The sequence below is a fragment of the Hylobates moloch genome, unplaced genomic scaffold (assembly GCF_009828535.3).
Source record: "Hylobates moloch isolate HMO894 unplaced genomic scaffold, HMol_V3 SCAFFOLD_12, whole genome shotgun sequence".
Taxonomy (NCBI): domain Eukaryota; kingdom Metazoa; phylum Chordata; class Mammalia; order Primates; family Hylobatidae; genus Hylobates; species Hylobates moloch.
In genome coordinates this window covers 30,828,938-30,856,583 of record NW_026652287.1, presented here as the reverse complement: position 1 = coordinate 30,856,583, position 27,646 = coordinate 30,828,938, and the positions used below count along the sequence as shown (strand labels likewise).

The following is a 27,646-nucleotide window of genomic DNA, read 5'->3' as shown; positions in this document are numbered from 1 at the left end:
TTCAGGACCTGTAAGATCTTGGGCAAACAGCTTACCTTTCTGTGTTTCAGGTTCTTATCACTAAGAAGGGGCTAATAAGAGTATCTACTTGATAGGACTATTGGGAGAACGGTATGAGTTAGTAAATATAAAGCACTTAGAACTGTTTTGGCACAAAGCAGGCACTCAAGAAACACTGGCTATTATTATAGGTTAAAGTCAAATTAAAACTCAGTTCTATCAAAAGATTTTTGTTATTTACTGTCTGTATAACTGTGCTCAATTATGACAATAAATCTTTTTTTGGGTGAAAGAACAGATAGGGTAGAAAAGTTAAGTAAGTTTGGGAGTAGCTGAATCTAAAAATGCTACAAGGGGAATTTTTCCTTTAGGAATTTTCAGAACTATAAACAATACTATGCACTGTGAATTTCCAAGGTGGAAATACTTTAAGTGGCACAGAACATTGTCGTACTTGAACCAGACTGAGTTCAAATCTGTCACTGTGTGACCTTGGGCAAAATGCTTTAACTTTTGGTGCTTTGGTTTTCTCATCTACAAAATACAATACTACTACTGTCCCTGCAGTGTTTTGTGGGGATCAAGTGAGAATACATGTCAAGTACTTAGTACAGTCCCTGGAAAATACAAAGCATTCAACAAATGTTGGTTGTTAAACCTATTTCATTTAGCTATTTTTTTTTTTTTTGAGACAGAGTCTCATTCTGTTACCCAGGCTGAAGTGCTCACTGCACCCTTGACCTCCCTGGCATGAGCAATCCTCCCACCTGAGCCTCCAGAGTAGCTGGGACTATAGTCGAGCACCACCACACTCGGCTAATGTTTGCATTTTTAGTAGAGAAGAGGTTTCACCATGTTGCCCAGGCTGGTCTCCAACTACTGAGCTCAAGTGATCCACCTGTCTCGGCCTCCCAAAGTGCTGGGATTACAGGCATGAGCCACTGCTCCCCGCCACATTTCGCTACTCTTTAACCTCTTTTTTCTTAGGGTCAGAGACTGAGATGTCCTCAGTCACAATTCTTTGATCCTGTGACATCCTAAATCCTTGGTCCCGTTATTAGTATGCATTGAAATCCTAGCTCCTATTGAGGCTTATTGGATTTGGGAGCTTACTTTTTGGAGGTCTCTTGACTTTTGTATATTTTACTAACTGTTAAATTCTAGCCATTTGTTTTGTGTTTTCCTGATCTTATGGCTTTTTTGTGGTTTATATCTCTTGGGATTTTCATAAGAATTCTATGAGATAGGTAATCATGAACTCATCTCTCTCTTCTCTAGCTGCCTTATTTTCATCAAGGCCAAGCATAAGAGGCTAACAATTCTGGGCTTGCAGAGCACTGAAACGACTGTAGAGCACTGTAAACGACTGAAAACGAATGGCAGAGCACTGAAAGCCATTAGGCTTGTTATCGCTGCAATAATAGTATCAACAATGACCAGCAGCTAAAATTGACTGAGTGCTTACTATGTGCTTTTTAAAGGATTTTACACGTTAGCACATTTAATCTTAGGTATCCATTTTATAAGATGAAGTGAAGACAGAGAAAGTTTAAGTAACTTGTCAGAGATCACCCAGCTAGTAAAGTGGTGAAACTGAGATCTGACTCCAGGCAGTTAATTCAAGAATCCACACCTTAACCACTTCTCTGTATTCTAGGTTTCTGAGTTTAGCAGTGATAGGATGAAACTGATATTCTAAGACTCTTAGTCTAGTAGGCAAGAAGAATCAAAGAGTAAAGAGCCAAAGACTTTAGAAACAAGCTAAGGCTTGGCAAGTTAGGCGTGAGAAAAGAAAGGGGGAGAATGCACCTTAATGAAGAGAAGAATGCTAGAGTTAGTGAAAATGAAGGAAAAATTAAAAGACCTGGAATAGTTTGTGTATAGGGAAAGAAGAATTAAAGATGATTTTGGATTCTGAGTTTATGTGATTTAGAACAGGGACTTTCAAACATTCTGAAGTCATGGAAACATCATAAAAGAGAGAAGATGGGGTAAGGTGGAATTTTAATGATATGTAGGAGAAAAACAGAAATAAAGTATATGGAAGAAAGAGATAAAAAATAACAGCAAGAAATTAAGCATTAAGATGTAAGTTTTGGGATAGAAGTTGTAATAAATGTTCTCATTTGTCATGCAGGTCATAGTTTTTAAAAAACAGTTTATTGTAGTTATATGTGGTGATATTAACATTTTGGTAGAAACTGTGACTGTGTTTTAAGTAGACTCACTGCTCTCAGGGAGAAATGTAGGCATAAAACAAAATTTAGGAACTGGACTCAGAAATAAACCTATCAATTTAATAAGTTAGAGTATTTCACTCATGCACATATGCAGAGTATAATTCTACTCATGAAAGACTCAATGGGCCTGAAACAAATTTCCATGAAATCCCAGGGTTCACAGCACACACTTACACACAGTCTGGGGATTATTTCCTCTGTGAAAGCTGTGGGAAGATTTGGTTAATCCTTCTTTATGTCATCATTCTACTTAATAGATTTTTTGATTCTAAAACTTATTTGTGTTGCTGTATTTACATGTTTTTTCTCCCTTATACATCAGTATACTAGGGACTTTATTCATTCTTTTATTCCCTATTACAATAAAGGGTACAGTGTAGTGAGAATTAACCCTTGAAGCAATTCACAAATATATGGTGAAAGAAAAGTTGGAAGAGTATAAAGAAAAAGGGAACATACACGCAAAGTTGCTCAAGAGGACTCAGATAATGCGGCTTTGAAAATCAAACTAGCAGTTTCCAGAAGGAGGTGATCAGCAGTGTAAAACACTGGCTGGAGAATAAGAATGAAGGAAAAGGCCATGGGATGTGTTGAAAATATCCCTGGTACCTTCTGAGACAGTAGTGGAGACTGACTGAGATTATGATGTTAGACCAAAGGATGGGAAAAGAAGAAATGAAGTTAAAAGGTACAAGTGATGGATTCAAACGTTTAGAAATAAAAGGTGTGATGAAGATAGTTTAAAATTTAAAAGGGAGGTGGAAAAAGGGAATTTTTAAGAGCAAGACCTATGGAGCTGGGAGGCATGAGTTCAAATGCCTATTCTTCCACTTACTAGCTGTGTGACCTTGGATAATTTATTTAATTTCTCTGCGCCTTGGTTTCCTTATCTGTAAAATGGGGATAATCACAGTGCCTATCTCATGTTATCATGAGGAATAAATAAGCTAACATACATGAAATGCTGACTATAGGCCTGTCATATGTAAGCACTACGTGTCTGTTATGATTAACGAAACTTATCTTCTCATGCAAACTTGAGGACAGAACAGAATCAACAGAGAAAAAGCATGGAGATGGCCGGTATGGTGGCTCACAACTGTAGTCCCAGCAATTTGGGAGGCCAAGGTGGGCAGATTGCTTGAGACAAGGAGTTTGAAACCAGCTTGGGTAACATGGTGAAACTCTGTTTCTACAAAAAATACAAAAATTAGCTGAGTGTAGTGGTGCGTGCCTGTAGTCCCAGCTACTCGGGAGGCTGAGATGGGAGGATCACCTGAGCCCGGGATACGAAGGTTGCAGTGAATGACGAATGCTAGAATTACTGGAAATGAAACTTGGGGCCATGCTTGGTAACTACCAGATTAAAGGTTGGTTGATTGTGCCATTGCATTCCAGCCTGGGTGACAGCCAAGCTCTGTCTCAAAAAAAAAAAAAAAAAAAAAAAAAGAAGTATGAAGACATTAGAGGACTGTGGGAGCCTAAGGAACTGCCATGAACTTTCGAGAACAGATGAAGAGTTAACTTTAAGAAAGATGATTGTTGTAACTTCTCAGATTCTAGGGAAACATACAATAACTACAGTGATGACCAAGAGAAGATACTGGCAAATGAGAGAATTCTTGTTTAATGGCTCCTATCTTCCCAATGAATCAGCATTAAGGTAGTTGATAATAAGAACTTGTAGTGTATTATTAGTATTTTAGAAAGCTCTATCTTGAATAGGAATTGAACATTACTATAGCTAAGACAAATTTGCCTTATGCCACTAATGTTTTTTGTTCACACAGTAAGGCTCACAAGCGTGGATGATGTAACTTAAAACAAACAAACAAAATTGCCTACTGGGCCAGGCATGGTGGCTCATGCCTGTAGTCCCAGCACTTTATGAGGCTGAGATGAGCGGATCATCTGAGCTCAGGAGTTTGAGAGCACCCTGGGTAACATGGCGAAACCTCAGCCCTACCAAAAATACGAAAAAATTAGCCAGGTGTGGTGGCATTTGCCTATAGTCCCAAGCTACTTGGGAGGCTGAGGTGAAAGGATCGCTTGAGCCTGGGAGGCGGAGGCTGTAATGAGCCAAGATCACACCACTGCACTCCAACCTGGGTGACAGAGTGAGACCCTGTCTAAAAAAAAACAAAAACAAAAGTAAAACCAAGACAAAAAAAATCCCTGCCTACTGCTACTAGATTGTTGGAACATCAGTTTTTACACTGAAATCCACTAAAGGTCAGGAAAAGTGTAGTTTGAATAAATGCCATTTATGGATGATGGCTGCCAAATAAAAACCTTAACAATTATAGAGAAGCTTCTACAGTACAGGTTTCTAGACTAATCCAAATGCATTTGTGCTGATTAGTACCTCTGAGATGGGAAAAATCATTGATCTTTCTCCTCTATGTACGTGATGTCTTATATCTCTATATGTCTTTTCAATTTTATAAGAGAGTTAAATTATAAATAATAACCTTAAAAGTCTCCTCAGGATGCCAGCACACACTCATGCCAGGAGAATGAAGAACAAAATGAGCTGTTTGCACTCCTTCCAAGTTCCAAATCCTAATACAAGAATAACAGTATAATGTTAATTGTTCTTGATATATCATTACTAAAAAATTAAATTTCCATGAATTTATTCAAAGCTATTAACTACAGATTATAAGGCAGACATTTGTACTTAATGTATATCTTTTAAAGAAAATTATAACACCACTTTTAAGTAATATGAAAGTAGTATGAAGAATTTAAATTTTACCATATTCAATCATGGACAAAAGAGTCACACACATTTTCCCTCTAATTAATCTATCACAGCAACACTTTTACATGGTAATCAAATTAAATTATTTATATACTCTTTATTTTGTAGGCAAAATCTTGTTTCTAGGTTACTAATCAGGTTTTCCGACTACTTCAGTAGTCATCTCAACTGACGATAATTACTACTGGGGTGCTTACAAACACACACACTCACACACGCCGAGTATTTTTATTTTCAAAACAACATACAAAGAAGCTAATATGAAGTTATGTAAATTTAGCAACATGGGCATCTTCCATATTGCTTATTCCTTCTACCTTTAGGATTCCAACCCAGTGGCTACTTCCTATTTGTACCTTTTGTAATTTGGCTTACTTTTCCAGTTTTCTCTCCCCAAGCTGGCCATGGTTGACGATTAAAGCTGGGTTGAAAGAAGAGGCATTTGGTTCTTCCTGTTCTCTCTTTCCTCAATAGTTACAAATCCACAGTAACAAGGACCAGGTTACTCACCAACATGGCTCTCCATTTCAATTGCTTTACCATTGCAGAGGGAGATCAAGACTCAGAAATCTCAGTTATGGCACTATGTTGTGAGAATGCTAACCCTCACCCATTGCTCATTCTCCATATTCAGCCACTGTTACACTGCACTGGCAGAGAGTGTGGCACAGAGTACAGCTGGTGACAGAAGTCGGTGGGAGGCTGGCAAAGTGCACATGTAATTCTGATCCTTAAGAACTGAACTTGACTGGGTGCCATGGCTCATGCCTGTAATCCCAGCACTTTGGGAGGCTGAGACAGAAGGATCGCTTGAGCTCAGGAGTTCAAGACCAGCCTAGCAAATACAGTGAAACTTTGTCTCTACAAAACATATAAAAATTGGCCAGGTGTAGTGATGAAGACCTGTAGCCCCAGCTATTACTTGGGAAGCTGAAATGGCAGGCTGACGTGGGAGGATTGCTTGAGCACAGGAGGTGGAGGCTACAATGTGCCACGTTTGCACCTCTGCACTCCAGCCTGGGTGACAGAGACCCTGTCTCAAAACAACAACAACAAAAACCAACAATAAAAAAAGAACTGAACTCATTCATTGGAATTTTTCTTCTAGGTTTTATAGTTCATATCTCATTAGGGAACCAATGAGGTTAAACCAAACAGGTTTAACCAATTTCAGGAATTTATTTTCAATGTGTAGGCAAAAATTTATTTCAAAGAAAGCGGAATATGTATTGGACAATGCTACTATTCTGTGCCAAAACACGTTACTTCAAATATTCTTCTTCCTTGTAGAAATTATTAGGTCTCTAAATGTTGAAATATCATAGTTACATATAAACGAACACAGATGTTTTTCAAAATGATTATCTTAATGATTAAACAATTTAGAAGCATACTGTTCTCTTGCCAAATCAATACTTTTCATCTGTATTTATTATACAAGGGAGACAATTACAATTTAATTGAAGAGAGAAATCACATTTAGCAAGGGTTTATGCAACTGTGTTTCACTCCCCACAATGAATTAGATTACTAATTATGGCAATTGATCAAGTATTTCTTCTCTATTGCCTTCTGCAAAATAAAGTGTTGGGCTAGCATATATTTTAACCACTACTGAAATAGTATGAATTTGTCCTGAAAATTCAGCAAGTCCCATGAGAGAATGGTTTAAAACCTCCATTCTTTTGATCTTATTCTAATATGTATTTGTTTTGTTGGCTATTATATGAATTGAGTAAATACATTCCAAAATATTTTCATGATTTTTTCTTTCAAAGGAAGGAAACAAAAGAAGTAGAAAATATGGATAAAAATATTAAATAAAAACTGGTCAGTTAATGAAGTGTATTCCTGTCCAATGAACCAAAGTTTTACCTAATTTTTAACCAGTGTTTTATCCTGAACAGAACCTGACATTTAAGAAAACAAACAAACAAAAACCTGACTTAAAAATGAGGAGAGTGATCCAGATTAGTTTTCAAGGGATTGGGATAAAATGATTTATGGTTTATAATTATATGCTTATTCAATAATTCTTAGTGTTACACAATCAAAGTAGTAAGTATGTAAAATACAACAAATTGGGCTGAAACTAGTTATCCTAACTAAATTAGCTACAGATGGCACAATTTAAGTTGTTAAGTCTTATTTTCCTTTTTGATAGATTCCTTAATTAAGCCCTTCTCAAATCCTTTTATGGAGCTCAGCTCATTTTTCTGTGTCTTTACTGTATAGCTCATCTGGTTAATATTACTTACATGAGATAGTCACTTTTTTGGATAAAATTTTTGAAGTATACCATATATAACAGAAGTACACAAATCTTAAATGTACAATTCAAAGAGAATATACTTAAAAAGAATGGCACCTAAATCAAGAAACAGAGTATTTCCAAGACTCCAAAAGTTGTCTTGCGCTCCCTTCTACTCGTACTTCCTTACTCTCTCACAAAAGGTACCCACCATTCTGACTTCAAATGTTATTGCTTACTTTAGCCTATTTTTGAACATCATAAAAATGATGTCCATTTTCATACGTTACGTATTTTCTTGGTCTGACTTCTTTTACTCATCATTAGGTTTCGTGAGATTTACCACCATCTGTTGCATGTTGTTGTAATTTGTTTTTTCTTAATGCCTTATACAGTCTTCAATTAATTCAGTACACAACAACATATATATTCATTCTACTCCTGACAGACATTTAGGTTGTTTCCAATTTTTGGTCATCACCAAGAATGCTGCTGTAAGCTGTCTTGCACATCTCTTTTAGTGAATATAGATACCCACATACGATCACATACACACACACACCTGCTGGGTACATACCTAGGCATGGAATTGCTGGATCACAGCTTACAAATACATTCAACTTTAGAAGGTAGTTATCATCAAATAGCTTTCCAAGTTGGCTGCACCTCATATTTCCTTTTCCCCTCCATATTTAATTACCAGTGAAAAAGTCAAAACTTTCTTTCATTTTCTGACAAAAACAGTCTTAAACAACCATTTATATGAATGGCAACAGGTACAGCTTTTCAGGTGGTCTTATTTTGTAAGGTAGATTTCTCATCTTTTTTTTTTTTTTGCATTTTATTTGCAGTATCTATGTATGGACAAATGTGCCTAAGTTTTAAAATGCGGTAAACACAGAGTACAGTAGAATCTCTCTGAACTGACTCTGACAGATTTTTCTTTTTTCCCCCTATAGAAGTGACAAGAATGAGAAGGCTATTTTCTAATATGCCCACATGTGTATTTGTTGTATGTGTATGAAGAGGGAATATAGCTTCTTTGCTTAGCAAACCACTGGTTGTATGTGATGTAAACCCATGCTTATAATGTAATTACATAATATTACATAAACTGACAAAACATGAATGTGAAAGCTATTTCAATGAAACTAAGTCAATGCCAACTAACTAAAGGTAAGTTTCTAAAAGAAAAAAAAACTCACTCAAATTGGGTACGTGTGACAGTTTTAAAAGATTAAATAATAAAAATAAAAATCTAGATGTATTCTGAATTAAGACTGCTTTTCTAAGTGTTATTTTCATTGAAGACATTGTATTTTGGTTGTGGTTCATGCCAAAAAAGTGGTCCCAAGCCAATCAATGGACTTATAACCTAAGAAAAAAAAGCACTGGTTTAATATCAAAAGACTGGCAAATGGTTTTTAATATACATGGGTTGTATATTAAAATAAGGCAGGTAGGCATTCTTTTAAAATGATTTCCTGAGTTTACTGACTTTTTGTTATCTAAGAAACTTTTGGTCTAGACCATGTCAGACAACAGGATTTCTACTACAAAAGAAAAAAATTCAAAATTTGAAAATTCAGGTTTTAATATTTCCAAAATTATTACTATTACAAAGTCAGTTATAACCACAGAAGCACACTTTTCAGGACAGTGGTGCATCACAGAAAGAGAAATGCTTTAAAAGCTCACAGCTGGCCAGGTGCTGTGGCTCACGGCTGTAATCCCAACACTTTGGGAGGCTGATGCAGGCAGATCACCTGAGGTCAGGAGTTCGAGACCAGCCTGACCAATATGGTGAAAACCTGTCTCTACTAAAAACACAAAAATTAGCTAGGCATGGTGGCAGGCACCTGTAATCCCAGCTACTTGGGAGGCTGAGGCAGAACTGCTTGAATCTGGGAGGTGGAGGTTGCAGTGAGCTGAGATTTCGCCACTGTACTCCAGCCTGGGAAACAGAGTGAGAGACTCTGTCTCAAAACAACGACAACAAAAAAACCCATGGCCTTCATAATACACATAATTAAGCATATGAAAAGATGACAGACTATTTCTCAAAGCATAAAAGTACAGAATAAATGTTATCAGGTTTAATTACCTTGGTCAAAACCTAGGATCTATATTAACACACATATGTACATATTTAAATGTTTGCAAGGGAAATTTAAAAGGAAAAGCTTTTATGGGAAAGTTATGTGCTGACATATTAAGGTGCCAATACAGACCAAACCAAAGGGCACTGGGTAAGTAAAGCAGCACTCCTCAAGTGAAATAAAATGACAGTTTTCATCCAATTTGAACAATAGTTATAATAAACATCCCCATCCCTCCTAACATTGTGGTCCTAAACAGAACCCTTAGATTTAGCTGTGATGATGGGATAGAGAGCTATCCAGATCTAAGATTATGAATTATGCTTATTTTACTTTTAGTATTTTATTGCTATAATTATTGCTTCATTTCAGGGCGAGTGCTTTTCGGCAGAACATTAAGTATCCCTACCATATGGTATTTAAATGTTATTGTCCCATTTAATTCACAAAAACGTCCCATAAATTGGGTGTTGGCATACTGGGGATATCCTAGATATTCTCAAAGGTCTTTTAAATGGACAGTTAGTAAAGAAAGATGTTTTGTCTGAGGATTCAACAGGAAATTTCCTGGATAATATTCTGTTTATTTGTTCATTCTCCATTTTTAACATTTTTGGCAGCTCATTGTTTGCTAGGAAATTCATTGCAGAAGGGAATTTCTACTACCAAATGTTTTTTGACAACACAAAAGAAGGAATGGATGACATTAAATGACACATCTGTATCCATTTGGCCCTAACTGGTAAAGCAAAAAATATGAACCACAATCTTTCTAAAAGACATGACTGGATCACATGAATCTGTGTATTGATTAATTAAATAAGAAAGAAAAGAACAAAGTAATACAGAGATGTAGTTATAAGGATTAGCAGGCACTTTACAATGTCACTGGTACAGGAAAGGGACCCTCAACATTCTTAGACAAGAAACATATTTTCCACTGAGCTTGTGAGAGCAAAACTAGGATTTTCTCTTAGTTCCAATCAATCAATTACTAAGTTAATCAGGTTATAGATGATTCAAAGAAGGGTAAGCCGTGGTGTATTTCCTTAGTAAATGAGCACACAATTGGAAAGAAAAGTGAAACATTTTGAAAAAGAATTCAGTGCTAAAATATCTGGTTTTAAGTGCAAAAGGAGTTCAGAGGTGGGGAACCATGTAACTGAAAGCCCAAATCTAGAGATCAGATGGACAAATCTTTACAGTGGGTATGGTAGGTTAGAGTTGGTAAATAAACTTTTGTCAGTTTACGGTTGAGACTATGGAGAACTTTGAGAGCTAGGCAAAAGGCTTAAAGGTGGAGACAACAAAATAGCAGGATAGTTGGAAGAATTTTGTAAAGGGTACTTTCAGTATGTGTGTCCAAATATATTTAGAAAATAAGATTAGATTTTTTTTTAATACTTGAAACTACTAAGCAAGTAGTAGTTGTAGCAGTAGTAGTTTTAATGTACTAGCAGTACTAATGATAAAAGATTATTATTAGAAGTTTTACTGACTTCAGAGCAAGAATTAAAAGGGCAAAAATGAGATAATTGTACATGCTTATTATTTTACTCTTCAATAACTGAAAATAATATGTCAAAATCAGAGTTGATAATAAAGACTGCATGTACTTTGAGGGTGGAGAGAGAAGGAAGGAGGTACTTTGTTTCATACAGAACACTAATAAACTATACTACACACAATTTAATCTATTATGCATCTTCATAAAGCTTTGGGAGGGTAAAAAATTTATCAATTTGTATGCTGTTGCTTCATTTTGATTTCTTGTAATTGTAAACAAATTGAGCAGAAACTACAATTTATTATCACAGAGATGAGAAACTGAGGCTGTCTCAGAGGATAATTATTAACATCTCATTTAACTTATACAGACAGATAAATTTTTGAAGGATGGAAATTGTGAGAAATTTTGTCACATTTAAAAATAAACTTCAAAAATTAAACTCTCAACTGCAAAGAAATACCATATGGTAGTTTTCAAACAGACCATGTGTAATGATTTCATCTTTAAGGAATTCAGAGTAGAAGGGCTTTTTCTTTAACTAACATAAGCCTTAACACAAGCAACAGTAACACTACCCAGGAAATATTAGCATTTCATTTTTTCCAAGAAAATTTTTGATAAACTTTACAACTTAAAATGTGACTATATGTTGAATACTAAAGCTATAAATAAGGGAAAGTACTCCTTTATCATTCATATCAACGGTCTTTCAAAATCTGGAAACTGTTTATGGATATGATGCCCATTATAATCCACTTACTGTAACCACATGAGGGCCACATAAAGCAAGCTTAAATTATTGTAGTCACTGATTTGGTGATACATTTTATTAAGTACTTGTTTTGTATTTCATCTACAAGGGCATACAGAAAAGAACAAAGTGTTGGCTACTAGAGAGTGATTTTACCAGTAAATGACATGTCAAGTTTTGGAAAATGTTTTCATCACTTTACTGACTTCTACTCTATTACAGTCTTTCATTAACACACTATTTCATTGCATTGAATTTAAAAATGTCTGCAAAAGTGATAAACGGGTTTTAGTATAATTTTTGGAAGAGTTCTTTTAAAGACAAAGAATCTGTATGTTCCATCACTGGAGCTAAAGTATTACCACGCTCAACACAAAGTGTCCATTTTATCCCATTCTCAAGGCTCTTGTTAGAACTATGCAATTACTGATCTTGATTCAAAATGTTAGAAAAAATTAGAGTGAGTTTTAGAAGACAAGCAGGGAACTTTTCCTGAATTTTAACGATAACACTATAATAAATCACGTAAATTATTCTGATTATACTTTGTACCTGGGCATGGTTTATGCACTCCCAGACGTGGATTACTTCCCAAATAATGCTTCATTGGCCTACCTTCAGAAGGCTCTCGTTTTCCTTTTTGCTGTTTCCCACAAGGACTATTTTTAGGTACACTGCATATTTTGTGATCTCAATTGGGGTGCGGGTGGAGGAAGAACACTCCATCTTAATTATGGATCTTAAAGACTTGCAAATGTACATAAACAAAGGTAATATGAAAAACACATAGCTTGCATGTGGTACACAGAACAAATTTGATAAAAATCCTTTTTCCTCTTGTAACATTTTTTAAACAACTATATTACTGGCTTAGTGAATAGCTTAGGTAATTTAGTATTCCTTTATACAGTGATTTGGTTACATTCCAATATCTTATTCTTTATTTTTTATATGCCACCCTTCTCTCATTCTTTTAAAAAATGATCCCAGTTAGAACATGACAACTACAAATATTTCATGTTTTATAGAGAAAGTGAATGGCACATTATCAGCACACCTATATTTTATTAAACTAAAAATTCCCTGGTTTCTAGAGGTCAGTTTTCTTTCACCATAAACTTTTATCTAATATTTTAAAAGATTATTGAGGGATGAGGAGGAGGGATGGGATTTACTACTGATATCCTTTGTAGTTACAGTGAGTACTGGGTCTTGTGTTTTTGTATCCCCCAAAGTACTAAATATTGGGTATACTAAATGTGTTTAATAAATACTTGTTGATCTGACTTGTTCTTGCAGAATGGTACTGCTTCTAATATACAAGAACATCTGTTATTTGGCAATGACTGGGAATGAGATGTTCTGTATTAGCGAGTTTTAAAAAATAATAAGCTTAACCCATTAAATACTTAAATGACACTTTTACCTTCTTTTGGAGGAGGAGACAATAATTTTTTCTAAATGAATATGTACTTCTTTACCTCTCAAATACTGTAATAATTTGAGCCTTCTTTCAATGACACTAGGTCCTAACTATGAACATAAATATTTATATTTTTCTGTGCATATGCATATACAAACACACACATAAAGCATCAGTTTTTTTTATCAACCTGTGTATATATGTGTGCATATATATTTTTATATATACATGTGTATGCATGTGAGTGCATTTGCATATGGTAGACATGACGAGGAATCATAAAGAAAATGGTGTAGAATATGAGGCTGAATGACTAGCAACCCCATGCTTTACTTGCGAATTTCTTTTATTAAACACATCTGTCAGACACTTGCTTTTTCTTTCAGTAATGGCACCTTTTTCATAAAGATACATATTTCTTCATCAAGATATATACTTTTCATACTTTTCATAAAGAAAAGTGTATATATATACTTTTCATACAGAAAATATTGCAAGAATATTATCTTTGCTTATTTTTTCAACTTGACATCCTATGATTTATCTTGCTATGTTATTCCTATTTTGATTACCTGTATTTCCCTATTTCTCTTACGAGATTTAATTTCATTCTATTACTACTAACATGAGCTTTTATCCTAAAACTGTAGATCTGCTCAGGGCTATGACACTGTAGAACTCCAGATGGCACTATTTACATTATACTCTACACAACTCATAAATCCCTACAACTGTGCAACTTGACTGCCTTGCCTCTGCCTTACATTTTCGTGTTATCTTATTTTTCTGATATCCAGTCTTATTCACTGTAAAGAAGAACAAAGACTACTTGACTATGTCTTCATATGTAGTCGTATCTGAGCTTATACACAATGCATTATTATTCTATTTGTTTTCCTTTTATAGAAATATATCATAAAATTAAGGGACGATAATTTTCTGTACTTATATATTTGGAAGGCTACATTTTCTGTTTCATTTAAAAAGGTGTAGTAGGCATTATAAAATGTTTGTTAGAAAGGCAGTGTTGGAACTGATAAAGACCAACTTTAATGAGAACTCAATTTTCTTATAAACTTGCATAGATCACAGAATAGTAAAACTAGATGGAGTCTTACATAAAATGTAATCTATCATCTTCCATAATAACATTTTTAAAAAATTTTTTTATTATTATACTTTAGGTTTTAGGGTACATGTGCACAATGTGCAGGTTTGTTACATATGTATCCATGTGCCATGTTGTTTTGCTGCACCCATTAACTCGTCATTTAGCATTAGGTATATCTCTTAATGCTGTCCCTCCCCCCTCCCCCCACCCCACAACAATCCTCGGAGTGTGATGTTCCCCTTCCTGTGTCCATGAGTTCTCATTGTTCAATTTCCACCTATGAGGGAGAACATGCAGTGTTTGGTTTTTTGTCCTTGCGATAGTTTACTGAGAATGATGATTTCCAGTTTCATCCATGTCCCTACAAAAGACATGAACTCATCATTTTTTATGGCTGCATAGTATTCCATGGTGTATACTATTGTGCCAAGAAAATGTGGCATAATAACATTTTGTATTATCAGAGGTACCTTTGTTCACAGTACGACTCTTTATTCTGTTTGATTCAGAATTTGGCAATTTTCAATACAACACATACATTTCATGAACCTTATCAGGTGACAAGATTGTTTTAAAATAGTGTTCTTAGGGCAAAATTCTGCTAGCTGATTATGATATAGTGTCTTTCTGGGAAATGTCAAAGTCAAACATCAGAAAATATGCATAGACCAAAATATTGAGGTTTTTAAATTTTTTTTTAAGTAAGCACTGGGTCTGCTCTTTACAGTACAGAATACATATTGTAGAACTGCTCATATAATATAGTCTCTTTTGTCACATATGTGATAATTTAAGAATATATATGTGATATTGTAAGAATCTTACATTATCACATATGTCCTCTCAGAATTCCTTCTTTCCTTGCTATGAGAGTGTATGATACTATCTACTCTTTCTCATTTAAAACTTGTTTTTATATACGTTCTGTTTTTTAAAAAATCTTACCTATATTGCTTAGGTTTTGGCCTAAGAGGTTTGGCTTTAATAACCAATCAGAGTTGTTTATTTTTGGTTGGTGAACTAAGCTGTAAATTCTAAAAATACTCCTACTTTGATGTTGTGCCTCAACCCAAAAATCTCAGTGGTTTACAAAATAAGCATAAATTTCTTGCGCATGGGTCTACGGGAAGCTCTGTTTCCATAATGCCATATGGGTCCATATCTGCTCCACGTGTTTCTCATTCTGGGATCAGTAGCTATCTAGGACATGCTCATCTTATAGCAAATGACAGGGCACAGGAGGTCAAGTCAAGCCAGGCAAAACACTTGAAGCTTCTGCTGTGTCACACCTGTTAATGCTACATTGGCTTAAACAATTCACAAATCTACAGCCAATTAGATGGGAAAATCTCCTTTCATGGGAGGGTGAAAGGAAAGCAAGTATTTGTTAACAATAATATCAACAACCAGTCTGGCAAAATGAGAAACTTAGAGGCAATGTAATGAGGTTTTTAAAAAATTAAATTTATTTAAATTAAAAGAGTTACTCTTTAGTTATGCCTTTCCTACTTTTTAGAGTAATAATGTCCTTTCTTTTATAAAATGATAGTGGTAGAAGGCAGTAAACTTAAAAGTCTTATATTAGACAAAATAAAAAGTTAGCAACCCTATGCCAGTCCCCTAAATTTTTAGAGAATTTTGCTAGTTTACAAAAAAAATCTCAGAGTCATAAGAAAACAAACAAAAACATAGACTACTGAGTGTGATCCTAGGTCTCTCTGGCTTTCGTTCACTATTCAGAGGCCATTCCTTGGCTTGCAAAGACACTCATTTTCCCCCTTTGCAGGTTTCATTATTCCAAATGCTTGTGATTTAGGACAATCCACGTTTTAAAGAGCTGAAATGCCATTATTTATTTCCAGTGATCGAATTTTTACCTTAGAACGATTCCATTTACTCTTCAGGTCACTATATAAACTTGGTTTTGTAGTACCTGGGGCCCTAGAATCTTAATGTCATGTAAATCTTTCATATCTCTGACATGAAAATTTTAACAGACAGTACATAAAGAATAATGGCCTATGACTCTATCACTTTAAAAAGATGAGCTATATTAAGAAGATTAAAAATTTAAAAAGTAGCTAGCAGCTTTACTTCTAATGTGAAGTCATACATATTTAATAGTTTTACATGTACATAAGTACTAGTAAATACTAAGGATTTTGGCAGTTTTATGAAACATTATGCAAAACAGCAGAGCAGCAGTTTTTCTCTTCCTCACAGTATTGTTAAAGCAAATGAAGCAACTGACACCCTTCCAATGACTGATGCACTCATTTCACTCCTGACTCCTCAGCTTATTTCCACCTGCTATTCTTCCTTTTCATCTTGTTCTTTATTTGTGATATTCTCCAGCTTTAGGCACTATTAAAATGTTATAGCTACCTCATCTGTTCTAAATTAGGGGGTGAGGTAGAAGTACATAATAAATATATTGTATCTAAAGAAAACCTTATGTAGAAACCTCTGAATTTATCAGAACACTAAATTTTCCATCAATCTTATGTAGCAGATGAGAGTCATAGTTCATTATTACACACTAACTTACCATACAGCATCTGTGAAGTAACTTGACAACTTCATTTTACTCCTACTCATCTTGTCCAATATTGAAGAATTTGATCCAATATATGTTTGTGTGTGTTTTTTTTTTTTTTTGAGATGGAGTATCGCTCTGTCACCTAGGCTGGAGTGCAGCGGCACAATCTTGGCTCACTGCAACCTCAGCCTCCCGGGTTCAAGCGATTCCCTTGCCTCAGCCCCCCGAGTAGCTGGAATTACAAGTGCGCACTACCGTGCCTGGCTAATTTTTGTATGTCTAGTAGAAATGGAGTTTCGCCATGTTGGTCAGGCTGGTCATTAACTCCTGACCTCAGGTGATCCGCCCACCTTGACCTCCCAAAGAGGTGGGATTATAGGCGTGTGGCACTGTGCCCAGCCCAATATAGATCTGGATTTCATAAATGTGAAAATCCGAAATAAGAGCTAAAAGACACCCATGGGAGGCAAGGGAAGTTTTCATTAATGGCGATGAGGACTCATCTCACTGGTTTTGAAACTCATGTTTGTGCCATACCTACAGTTCAAATAAGGTATGCTTCTTTTATAACACTCTGTAGAATTTATTTAAAAGTCACGTTTTTTCTCATTTTAAAAATGTAATTCTCATTAAAATGACAATTTGAAAATGTGGTTATAACATAAGCAACATACCTGCAGGTGTGATCGTCACTCACACTTGCAATTTCTTGGCCTTCTTTGGGATCAAACACCAAACCATTAATGAAATCTGTATGGCCCTCTAAAACCTGACAGAAAGAGAAACAGAAAGCTTAGTAAGAAAACAGAAAAATAACCTACAATATTCCTGCATAATATTTTTGCTTCACTGCCTTAAAAGCTTTCACTGCCTGTTTTTCTATAAATATTTCTTAAGCAATCTGCTATTTTTAAAGCATGATTTATACACCCACTTTTCTAGAAGGGTTATCTTGGAAAGAAATTGATCATTCAACACACTATTAGCTTAGTCTTTCTTTTCTAGTATGCATTTCTTACAAAAACACACACACACATTTTTATTGTACCTGTCCTCATATCACCCCCTTTCTCACTTATATAAAGCCTAAATAAAAATTAGAGCTAGAAAACTTTTTAGGGGTACAGAGGTAGAGTACCTCTAGGCTTTTTACCTTATATCTGCTGTTCTGCATACTCACTACTACTTAACAAACACACACAGGACGGACTTCACCATCCAATGCCTTCATTTACATGCTCAATGTGACTGCCAGCAGTGAAGACAGCTAGTTGTTATAAGCCCATAGTCATCACCAACACAAAAATCTTCTCGACACAGAAGCAACAAATGAGAAGTTGCACAGTGGAGGACTGTGTGAGCAGATAAGGTTCAATCTGTCTAAATCTTGATAGTTGAAATCCTAAATAGGCCTGTCAGATAATTACTTAAATGGTTATCATTCTTTCTACCCTTCCTTCTTTCTAAAAACTCAAGTTTGACCTCAGTTCTGAGGTTATTAAAGCAGTTCTATATAGTACTGCTCACTATGTAGAAATGTAATATTAAAAAAAAAAAATAGGATTTGGGTCAAACATTCCTGAGCAACTTTAACAAATCCAGGTCCTCCAAATCATTCTCCAAAGCTTCTGTCACAGTCTACAAGACAAACTAAATTAACAGGAAATGTTTAATGTGTATTATAACTAGCATATTAACTTTGGATAGGTCAAAATTTTATGTGCCATTTATATACTTGGTTATTTCTGGTACAGCCTTAAATTAACCAATCCATACAGTACATTAAGCCCATTGTAAATAGCTTACAGCATAATTTTTACTATTTTCTAAATGATTGGAAAGGTTTATAATTTATCTTTGTTTTATAACAATATTCATATTTTGGCTTATTAGAAAGCCAAGAAGGCAATACCATTCTTAAAAGAAAACGTGATGCAATTTCGACCCAATCTGAGGGTTATTATTACAGTAACAGAAAACATACGTAGGTGTTTACTATGTACCAACATTATTCTAAGCGTTTTATATGATTTGCTCAGTCAATGCTCGTAATCCTATAAGGCAGCTGCTTTGATTACCCACATTTTACAGGTAAGGATATTAGCACAAAGAGATTAGGTTACTTAACCAAGGTCACACCACTACTAAGTAATAATACTGGGGTTTAAATGCAAGGAATCTGGCTTCTGTGTCTGTGCTCTTAACCACTTTGGAATCCTGTCTGTGCTATGCTGTACTGATCATTTGTTCCCATGAAGTTCAACTCTTACTCTATGAATGGTCATGTCTATTATACTCCTACTATATCCAACTGCAAATTTCTAATTCTTTCTTATTTGTTGTTCCTACCTAATATTTCAATTTAATAAGAGATATCAGATTTATAATCTGCAGTCATTATTAAGAACTTAGTTCTTAATAATATAGTAAGCTAGTTATTATAATCTAGAGTAAATGAGACCCTAAATTATATACTGTAATGATGACCATAAAAAGCCATTTTAACATTTTTTTTTTTTGAGATGGAGTCTCACTCTTGTCGCCCAGGCTGGAGTGCAGTGGCGCGATCTCGGCTCACTGCAAGCTCCGCCTCTGGGGTTCACACCATTCTCCTGCCTCAGCCTCCCGAGGAGCTGGGACTACAGGTGCCCGCCACCATGCCCGGCTAATTTTTTTTGTATTTTTAGTAGAGACGGGGTTTCATTGTGTTAGCCAGGATGGTGTCGATCTCCTGACCTCGTGATCCGCCCGCCTTGGCCTCCCAAAGTGCTGGGATTACTGGCGTGAGCCACCGCACCCAGCCAAAAAGCCATTTTAAATTGGAATAAATCCAATTAAAAAAGCAAAAAACAAACACGTTTTAAAATAAACTCTAAAGATTTATATGGTTGTCAACATACCTTATATTCATTTTTATCTTGAAGATCTGAAGTAAATATTCTAATTTTCATATCAGCAGCTGAAGTACAAAATCTGGAAGCAAAAAAACAAAAATATACCAATTTTCAGCCTTTGTAAGTGAAAGGTCTCCCCCTCCCCACCAATCCTTCCCTCCAGGTCACTGAAGCTTTTATCATAACTCATAATCATGCTTTTTATGGAGGGGGAAAGAAGAATGTTGTGGCTCTACTGTAAAAAGTATTATACAGCCATCACAGGAAGTAGGAGTCATATTATTTTATTTTGAGAACATACAAAAGGTTAGTGTATTCTGGATGTGCTTCTTCAATAATAAAAGTGTAGAATTTTACACTAAATCAGCACTTGAATTTAATTTTAAATGTTTTCTTAAAGCATAAAAGGATGGATCTTAAAAAACATCTTTATTTTAGCCAGGTCAACAAGAGATGTTAAAAATATTGTTATACATCTACCTTAGTCTTTGCCCTCTTCTGTTATCTATAATCCTTAGTTTTTTCTGTTCCTCCAAATAAATCAGATGAAGTAAGACACTATTTTTATAACTATAAAGGCTGATATATTTATACCTACTAAAGGCTGGAGTATTATTTATACTTTAAACATTTAAAACATGTTTTTCAGTAGTTAATCAATGGATTATTAAATTAAAAAACAAAACCTAAGCAGCAAACACTCCTTTTTTTTTTTTCCTTTGAGACAGTCTTGCTCTGTTGCCCAGGCTGGAGTGCAGTGGTATGATTTCATACCACTGCAGACTCCACCTCCCAGGTTCAAACAATTCTCCTACCTCAGCCTCCCAAGTAGCTGGGATTACAGGTGCCCACCACCACACAAGGCTAATTTTTGTATTTTTAGTAGAGACAGGGTTTCACCATGTTGGCCAGGCTGGTCTCGAACTCCTGACCTCAGATGATCCGCCCACCTTGGCCTCCCAAAGTGCTGGGATTACAGGCATGAGCCACTGTGCCTGGCCAACAACTACTTTTTACGCTAGTTTATCTTTAATCCTAAATTTTCTAGATTCTCAGGATGTGAGACAATGGCTGAGAAAAAATATAAATTATATTTATATACGGAAAAACAAAGTTTATTTTCAATTCTTTGGTAAAAAGAATATCATACACAGATCTAAATTTATTCTTTAGTTTGACTACAGTGAGCCATTTTTTCTCAACTAAAGGCTCTTAATCCACAGACCCTGATGTGTTGGTAGACCTTTGCTACCACACCCCTTTCCAGTAATTTGTCAAGAGTTGTTAGAGAAAACAGATCAAAGCCACCAGGGAATGATTCTTTGTCCAAGGTCTTCTCAGAGGTAAAATTAAAGTTGTAGTGGAATAAAGCATGTCTTCTTTCAAGAAATGTCTACTCAGGTTCTTTGCCCATTTTTAAATATAACTGTTTTCTTGTTATTGAGTAATTTGAGTTCCTTACATATTGTTGATATTAGCCCCTTATCAAGATGTATGATTTGCAAATATTTTCACACAATCTGTAGGTTGTACTTTCACTCTGTTGTTTCCTTTTCTGTGCACCTCTTTAGTTTAATACAATTCCACTTGTCTAGTTTTGCTAGTTTCCTGTGCTTTTAGGGTCAGATCCAAAAAATTCACTGTTGTGGAGATTAATGTTGTGAAGCTTTTTCTGTTTTCTTCTAGCCATTTTACAGTTTAAGGTCTTAGGTTTAAGTCTTTAATCCAGTTTCAGTTGATTCTGCATATGGGGTGAAATAACGGTTCAATTTCATTCTTCTGCATGTGTAAATACCGTTTTGCAACACCATTCATTGAAGACACTGTCCTTTCTTCATTTTATGTTCTTGGCACCTTTGTAAAAAATTGATTGACCAAAAATGCATGAATTTATTTCTGGGCTCTCTATCCTATTGGTCAAGGTATCTCTTTTTATGTTAGTACCATGTTGTCTTGAATACCATAGCTTTTATTTTGAAATCAGGTAGTGTGATGCCACCGGGTTTGTTCTTTTTTGCTCAAAATTGCTTTGGCTATCTGGGATGTTTTATGATTTCATATAAATTTTTAAATTGATTTTTCTATTTCTCTGAAGAATGACATTGGAGTTTTGATAGATAGGCATTACATTGAATCTGTGGATTGCTTTGAGGAGTAAGAACATTTTAACAATATTAATTCATCCAATCCATGAACACAGGGTATCTTTCCAATTATTTGTGCCAAGTTCAATGTCTTTCATCAATGTTTTATCGTTTCTGTGTACAGATCTTTTACCTCCTCAGTTAAATTTATTCCTAAGATATTTTGATGCTTTTGTAAATCATATTACCTTAATTTCTTTTTCAGATAGTTCATTGTTAGTATATTGGAAAGGTTACTGATTTTTGAATATTGATTTGTATCATGCAACTTTACTGAATTCACTAATCAGGTCTAACAGTTTTTTGGTGGAGTCTTTAGCTTTTCTATATATATATATATATATATATATATCAGGAAACAGACAATTTAACTTCTTCCTTTCCTATTTGGATGCATTTTAATTCTTTTTCATATCTAATTGCTCTGGCTAGGACTTCAAGTACTATGTTGACAAAACACTGGCAAACTGTATTCAAGAGTACATTAAAAAGATCATTCACCATGATCAAGTGGGACTTATCCCTCGGATGCAACAATATTCAACATACACAAATAAATATATGTGGTTCACTTTATTAACAGAATGAAAGACAAAAACCACATCATCTCAACAGATGCAGAAGAATTTGACTAAATACAACATTATTTCTTGATAAAAACTCAACAAATTTAGGTATAGACAAAATGTTCCACATCACAATAAAGGCCATCTATGACAAGCCCACAGGTAACATCATTCTTAATGGTGAGAAGATGGTGGTCTCCCTTTTAAGATTAGGAACAAGACAAGGATGCCCATTTTTGCCACTTATATTCAAAATAATACTGGAAGTTAGGTAATTCTATTTTTAACTTTCTGAGGAACCTTTGGAATGTTTTTCATAGCAGCTGCACCACTGCTACATACTGACCAACAGTACAGAAGAGTTGCAATTTCTCTACATCCTGGGTCAACATTTGTTATTTTCTGCTTTTATGGTAGTGGCAATCCTAACATGTGAGGTAACCTCTTATGTGGTTTTGATTTGTATTTCTTTAATGATTAGGGATGTTGAACATCTTTTCATATGCCTGTTGGCCATTCATATACCTTCTTTGGAGAAAAGTTTATTTAAGTCTTTTTGAATCATTTTTAAATTGGATCATTTATTTTGTTGTGGTTGAGTTGTAGAAGTTTTTTGTATACATTCTGGATATTAATCCCTTGTTAGGTATATGGCTTACAAATATTTTCCCCCATTCTGTGGGTTGCCTTTTGACTCTGTTGACTTCCCTTGCCATGTACCAGTTTTAAAGTTTGACTTAGTCTCATTTGTCTATTTTTGCTTTTGTTGCCTGTGCTTTTGTTATCAAAACTAAGAAATAACTGACAAATCTAGTGTCATAAAGCTTCTCCCAGATCTTTTCTTTTAGGAGTTTTATAGTTTCAGGTCTTATGTTTAGGTCCCATTTTGAGCTCATTTGTGTAAGGTCCAATTTTATCATTCTGCATGATACTCAGTTTATTCAACACCATTTGTTGAACAGATTATCCTTTTCCCCATTGTGTAGCTGTGGAAACTTTGTCAAAGATCATTTGATGGCTACGTAAAGGTATTTTTCCTAAGTTTTCCACTCTGTTCCATTGGTCTACATATTTATCTTTATGCCAGTACCATACTGTTGATTACTGTATAGCATTGCTATACGATTTGGAATAAAGAAATCTGAGACCTTCAGCTTTCTCTAGATTGTTTGGTCATTTGGGGTCCTTTGAGATTCCATCTGAATTTTAGGATGGTTTTTCTGTTTCTGTAAAAAGTGCCACAGAGATTGATAAAAACATCATTGAATCTGTATAGCTTTGGGTAGCACAGACACTTTAACACTATGAAATCTTTCAATCCATGAACACAGGCTGTCTTTCTATTTATTTGTGTCTTTAATTTCTTTCTGCAATGTTTTGAAGTTTTTAGTCTTTGGCTTCCTTGGTTGTCTAGTGAGGGTTCATATGAAAGGGGATACTATGCGCTACATTAGCATTTATTTTGCAACTCTATATATTTATACATTGCACAAGAATGCCATGGCTGGGTGCAGTGGCTCATGCCTGTAATCCCAGCACTTTGGGAGGCCAAAGTAGGCAGACTACTTGAGCCCAGGCATTCCAGACCAGGCTGGGTAACATGGCAAAACCCCATCTCTACAAAAAAAAAAAAAAAAAAAAAATTAGCCGGGTGCAGTGGCGTGTGCCTGTAGTCCCAGCCACTTGGGAGACTGAGGTAGGAAAATCTCGAGCCCAGGAGGCGGAGGTTGTATGAGCTGATATCACGCCATTGCACTCCAGTCTGGGTGATAGGAGCAAAACCCTGTCTCAACAACAAGAAGAATTCCGTATCATCTTTAGCAGGTTGAAAAGTGCCCTCAGGCCGGGTGCAGTGGCTCCTGCCTGTAATCCTAGCACTTCCGGTGGCCAAGGTGGGCGGACCACTTGAGGTCAGTTTGAGACCAGCCTGGTCAACACGGCGAAATCCCATCTCTACTAAAAATACAAAAATTAGCTGGGTATGGTGATGTGCACCTATAATCCCAGCTACTCAGGAGGCTGAGGCAGGGAGAATCACTTGAACCTGGGAGGTGGAGGTTGCAGTGAGCCGAGATCACGCCAATGCACTCCAGCCTGGGTGACAGAGCAAGACTCCCCCCAAAAAAAAAAAAAAAAAAAGTGTCCTCAAAAAGATAAGTCTATGTGCTAACCCCTGGTAACTACGAGTGCTGCCTTATTTGAAAATAAAAATAGGGTTTTGCAAACATGATTAAATTAAAGGATACTGAGATGATCATCCTCAATCTAGGGTGGGCCCTAAATTTAACAATGAATGAAACACAAAAAAAGATAAACACAGAGGAGAAGGAGATATGAAGGGTAAGAGATTGAAGTGATGCATCAACAAGGCAAAGAAAGTCAAGGACTCCTGGCCACCATCAGAATCTAGAAAACAGGCATGGAATGGATTCTCCCTCAGAGCCTAATAAACCAACCCCACTGATAACTTGATTTTGAACATGTGCCTCCAGAACTGTGATAATAAATTTCTGTTGTTGTTTTAAGTCATCATGTTTGTGGTGATTTGTTATGGCAACAGTGGGAAATAAATACACCATCATAAATAGTATACAAATATATGACTGTTTCATTAAATTGCTTAACAGATGTTGAGTATCAAGTTATCCCCTAAAAATCTGCCATATTTTAACAAGATTTTCATTTGATTAACCAAGTCAGCCTAGTAGTGCCTCTACTACTTCTTAGCTATGCAACTTGAAGATGGCATTTAACTACTCAGGGCTCAGTTTCCTCCTCAATAAAGTAAAGGAGACTGGATTAGTTTACTTCTAATGCCCTTTGTATTAATAAATGAAAGCACTCTATCCAACTCATTTTAAAATGCAAATGTACACTCTTATCATTACTTTCACTTAACCTAACAAATACCTATATTTAATTAACAATGAATTATAAAAATAGGTGCTTTGATTTAGGACATTACAGGTCTGGCAAAAAGCAAAAAAACCAGGGAGAGCCAAAACACAACCAGGTCCACTCTGTGGTCCTGATGGTGAAACTGGCCCAACTTCCCCACAGAACTAATGCTTATGGTTTGTAGATAATTACAGAGATTGACTCTCCTGATCTTAAAGCCTGAAACTTGTATTTGTCTCCTTTGAGTTCCTTTCTCAGGAAACTGACCTTCAGGTCTCCCAGATAGTATAAAGGAACTAAAACTTACCAGATCATTGCATCTGCACAATGAGACACCAGACCCCTCGTTTGTCACGATCGGTTCCTTACACCCCACAATTCCTGTCTTTCCACATGTAGTTACATTTTTTCCCTGCTATATAAACCCCTAATTTTAGTGGGTTAGTGAGATGGATTTGAGACTTATCTCCCATCTCCTCAGCTGCTGCACCTGAATAAAGCCTTCTTCCCTTGCAATACTTGTTGTCTTAGTCACTGGCTTTCTGTGTGGTATGCAACAGGGCCTGGACCAACCCCTTGTGTTTCAGTAACAATGGCAACACGTCAAAAAAAAAAAAATCCCCTCCTATGCTGCATTTGGGACACACATGGTATGATAGGTTGCTAATGCCCAAGTTTTGATATCAGAACTTTACCCAATTTAGTTCAACGTCCCCTGTCTAGGCTAGTCAGCTTCCCTTTGGTTGTCTTGTCAGTCCATCTCCCCAACCATTCTTCACACCTCTTTCACAAGTGGACAAGACAAGGAAAAAAAAGGAGAAAAGGAGGAGAAAGAAAAGGCCTACGAAACACTGAAGAAATATGTGTCGGCTGTTAGGGGAAAATGTTTCAAGTATGTTAAGGGTAGACTCTGTCTCAAAAAAAAAAGTGTGCACATGGACATTATGATATATACACACAGTAATGTTCAAACAGCACATTCATAACCCCAAACTGCAAATATAGTATTAATAGAATGCATAAACTGTAATCGACTCACAATGAAATACTACATAATAATAAATAACTAGATCTACAAGTAGAAACATGGATGAACATGGATGAACCTCATATATATAATGTGAACTGAACAAAGCAGGACAAAAAAATACATATAGTATTATTCTATTCATAAGAAAGTTCATAAGCAGGCAAAATTAAGCTATATTGCTTAAGGATGCATCAATAACTGATAAAACTATAAAAAAAAAGCAAGGGGATGATTATCTTAATAAACATGAAACTGACAGCCTTTAAGGGGAAAGAAGAAGGCTGACTGGAGAGGGGGACATTGGCAGCCTCAAGTGCTAGCAATGTCCTATCTCTTGACCTCTGTGATGATTACATGAATGTTTACTTTGTAATAAACATGTTAAAATGCACATATATACTCTGTGATGGTTAATATTAAGTGTCAACTTGATTGGATTGAAGGATACGAAGTACTGGTTCTGGGTGTATCTGGGTGTTCCCAGAAGAGATTAACATTTGAGTCAGTGGAGTGGGAGGGGAAGACCCACCCTCAGAGAGACACACCCATAATGTGGGTGGGCATGATCCAACTGGCTGCCAGCGCAACTAGAAAAAACAGACAGATGGAGGTGGAAGGAGCTGACCTGCTGAGTCTTCCAGTCTTCATCTTTCTCCTGTGTTGGATGCTTCCTGCCCTTGAACATCAGACTACAGTTCTTCAGCTTCTGGACTCTTAGGCTTATACCAGTGGTTTGTCAGGGGCTCTTGGGCCTTAGGCCACAGATTGAAGGCTGCAATGTTGGCTTTCCTACTTGTGAGGTTTTGGGACTCAGACTGGCTGCCCTGCTCCTCAGCTTGCAGACGCCTTATTGTGGGACTTCATCTTGTGATTGTGTGAGTCAATACTCCTTAATAAACTCCCCTTCATATATACATCTATCCTATTAGTTCTTTCCCTCTAGAGAATCCTAATACATACTGTATGTATGTTTAAACATATATGTTATATTTTATACATGCAAATAAAGGGTAAGAAAAACTGTAAAACAAAGCTTATTCTACCTAATTCTTATCCTTTGAATTTGTCCCATTATTATTTTGGGAATTCATTATTTCTTTGCTCATAGGAAACTCTAGACAAATTTGCCACAATAATATCACTCGTGTTGAGGGTCTCCTACAGATTTCCTCAGTTATGGCATAATGAAATCACAAAACTTTGTTCAAAATGTCATCTCTAAAACAGATAAAAGCTATTTTGGAAGTTGTTAAAAGAAATATCCCAACTAAAAGGGTTTGTAAAGAGGTATTAATAGCAAAATGAAGCCAAGTTCAGTAAAAATGTCAGCAAACAGAGGAGTTACAGTAATCAAAGAATACTTACTTAAAAAGAAAATTAATAATCTTACTGGGATCTAAATAAAACCAAACAAACAAACCCAGAA

At 35.7% G+C, this 27,646-nt stretch overlaps 1 protein-coding gene across 3 annotated transcripts in view; it reads right to left on the bottom strand.

Moving 5' to 3' along the window:
• Window positions 1-27,646, bottom strand: part of NUP37 (nucleoporin 37) — a 46,120-nt gene that overhangs the window by 6,848 nt on the left and 11,626 nt on the right. For all 3 annotated transcript variants that reach the window (XM_032168873.2, XM_032168874.1, XM_032168875.1), the window contains 3 exons: window positions 19,589-19,661; window positions 17,363-17,457; window positions 4,712-4,802 (listed from right to left, as the gene is read on the bottom strand). In XM_032168873.2, coding sequence (XP_032024764.1) covers window positions 4,712-4,802; window positions 17,363-17,457; window positions 19,589-19,661 — 259 coding nt within the window. The remainder of the gene's footprint in view (window positions 1-4,711; window positions 4,803-17,362; window positions 17,458-19,588; window positions 19,662-27,646) is intronic.